Genomic DNA, 2,500 nt, shown 5'->3' with positions numbered 1-2,500 from the left:
TTTCTTCTGCTGCACTTGTTTGCTGTTGCTGCTGCTGTTGCTGCTGCTGCTGCTGTTGCTGCTGCTGCCGCTGTTGCTGCTGCTGCCGCTGTTGCTGCTGCTGCTGCTGCTGCTGATATATTCTCCTTGTCTCCTTCTGTCTCCTTCCCTCTCCCTGCTCATTCTCTAGCGTTTATAGTTTAGGGTTTAAGGTTTATTTAGGGTTTAGGGTTTAGGGTTTAGGGTTTTAGGTATAGGGTTTAGGGTTTAGGTTTTAGGGTCTAGGGTTTTATGGTTTAGGGTTTAGGGTTTAGGGTTTAGGGTTTAGGGTTTAGGGTTTAGGGTTTAGGGTTTAGGGTTTATGTGTGTGTTTCAGCTGTACGTACACCTGTTGCTGCTGATCGCCGCTACAGGGGAAAAGCAAATAGACGCAGCACAGCCTCAGCAGCAGGAACACCAACAGCAGCAGCAGCAGCAGCAGCAGTAGCAGCAGCAGCAGCAGCAGCAGGAGTAGGTTCAAGTCAGCGCGCAGCAGCAGCAGCTTTGGTGCAGTCCGAGCAGCAGCAGCAGCAACTGCAGCAGCAGTTGAGGCAGCAGGAGTTGCAGCAGCAGCAGCAGCAGCAGTTGCAGCAGCAGCTGCAGCAGCGGGAATTGCAACAGCAGCAGCAGCAGGAGCAGCAACACCAGTTGCAGGAGCAGTTGCGGCAGCAGGAGTTGCAGCAGCAGGAGCAGCAGCAGTTACAGCAGCAGCAGGAGCAGCAGCAGTTGCACCAGCAGCAGCAGCAGCAGGAGTTGCAGCAGCAGCAGCAGCAGTTGCAGCAGCAGTTGCAGCAGCAGGAGTTGCAACAGCAGGAGGAGTTGCAGCAGCAGCAGGAGTTGCAGCAGCAGCAGCAGCAGTTGCAGCAGCAGTTGCAGCACCAACTGCAGCAGCAGCAGCAGCAGCAGCAGGAATTGCAGCAGCAGTTGCGGCAGCAGGAGGAGTTGCAGCAGCAGGAGTTGCAGCAGCGGGAGTTGCAGCAGCAGCAGGAGCAGCAGCAGCAGTTGCAGCAGCAGCAGCAGTTGCAGCAGCAGCAGCAGTTGCAGCAGCAGCAGCAGTTGCAGCAGCAGCAGCAGCAGCAGTTGCAGCAGCAGCAGCAGCAGCAGTTGCAGCAGCAGCAGCAGCAGTTGCAGCAGCAGCAGCAGCTGCAGCAGCAGCAGCAGTTGCAGCAGGAGCAGCAGCAGCAGGAGCAGCAGTTGCAGCAGCAGCAGCACCACGTGGAAGAGGACGAAGAGGAACAGCAGCAGGAGGAGGAGGAGCAGCAGCAGCAGCAGCAGCTGCTGCAGCAGCGACAGCAGTATGAACAGCAGCAGCAGGAGGAGCAGCAGCAGGAAGAGATGCATGCACTGCACGAGTTGCAGGTGGATGCGCAGCAGCAACTGCTGCAGCAGCAGCAGCTGCAGCAGCAGCTGCAGCAGCACCTGGTGCATCAGCAGCAGCAGCGGCAGCAGCAGCAGCTAGCTCAGCAGCAGCAACAGCAGCAGCAGCAGCAGCAGCAGTACTATTCTTCACTAGCTGGGCAGCATCCACATGCTGGCCTTGTTCAGGGTTTCGTTGATGCAGCAGCAGCAGCAGCAGCTGCTGCTGCTGCTCCCTCTTCTGCTGCAGCAGAAGCAGAAGCTGCTGCCTCAGCAGCAGCAGCAGCAGCAGCAGGATGTGTCGATCCTGACCCGTATCCTTCCTCACTATCCTCATCAGCAGCAGCAGCAGCACCACCACCACCAGCACCACCAACACCAGCAGCAGCAGCAGCAGCAGCAGCAGCAGCAGGAGCAGCAGGAAGCAGCAGCAGCTTTTTTCCTCGTTTGCCTCGTTTTGGTTTGTCTTCGTTTCCTCATTTTGCTTCTTTCAGGGATCCGATCCCAATGCCAGCAGAGCTAAGAAGAGAAGCAAACATACACAGGTTGCTGCTGCAGCTGACGCAGCAGGATGCTGTATATTACTATCAGCAGCAGCAGCAGCAGCAGCAGCAGCAGCAACTGCTGCTGCAGCAGGAACAGCAGCTGCTGCTGCAGCGAGAAAGGGAAAGGGAGCAGCAACAAGGCAGGAAATACTTCTCCCATCACCAGCAGCAGCAGTATCAATACCATCACCAGCAGCAGCAGCAGCAGCAGCAGCAGCAGCAGCAGCAACAGCAGCAGCAGCAGCAGCAGCAGCATGAAATATATATACCAGAGGTAGTACAGGGTCGTTATCATTCTTTGTTGCTGCTGGATACAGACGAGAGTATAAACCGTCAGCGCAGCATTCTGCAGCAGCAACTGCAGCAGCAGCAGCAGCAGCAGCAGCAGCAGCAGCAGCTGCAGCAGCAGCAGCAGCAGGTGCTGCTGCCGTGTGCTGCTCTCACCTGCGGATACCCCACACTCTGCTTCAAGTCTCTCTGTCTCGACGACCCCCACCACTACTTTATCTGTCTCCTCGCCTTCTTTCCTGTCTCCTCTTTTGACCTTGTTAGAGTAAGACGAAAGGGTGGGGTTGTTGTTT

The 2,500-nt window shown here is 56.6% G+C and overlaps 1 protein-coding gene across 1 annotated transcript in view; it reads left to right on the top strand.

The window, feature by feature from the left end:
• EMH_0064110 (uncharacterized protein) overlaps positions 1 to 2,500 on the top strand; it is a gene marked incomplete at both ends in the record, with an annotated part of 3,570 nt that overhangs the window by 923 nt on the left and 147 nt on the right. The window contains one exon of the mRNA XM_013498214.1: positions 356 to 2,472. Coding sequence (XP_013353668.1) covers positions 356 to 2,472 — 2,117 coding nt within the window. The remainder of the gene's footprint in view (positions 1 to 355; positions 2,473 to 2,500) is intronic.

The sequence above is a fragment of the Eimeria mitis genome, genomic scaffold, assembly GCF_000499745.2.
Source record: "Eimeria mitis Houghton genomic scaffold, Emh_scaff3266, whole genome shotgun sequence".
In the NCBI taxonomy this organism is placed as follows: Eukaryota; Apicomplexa; class Conoidasida; order Eucoccidiorida; family Eimeriidae; genus Eimeria; species Eimeria mitis.
This window is presented reverse-complemented; position numbering and strand designations above follow the sequence as displayed.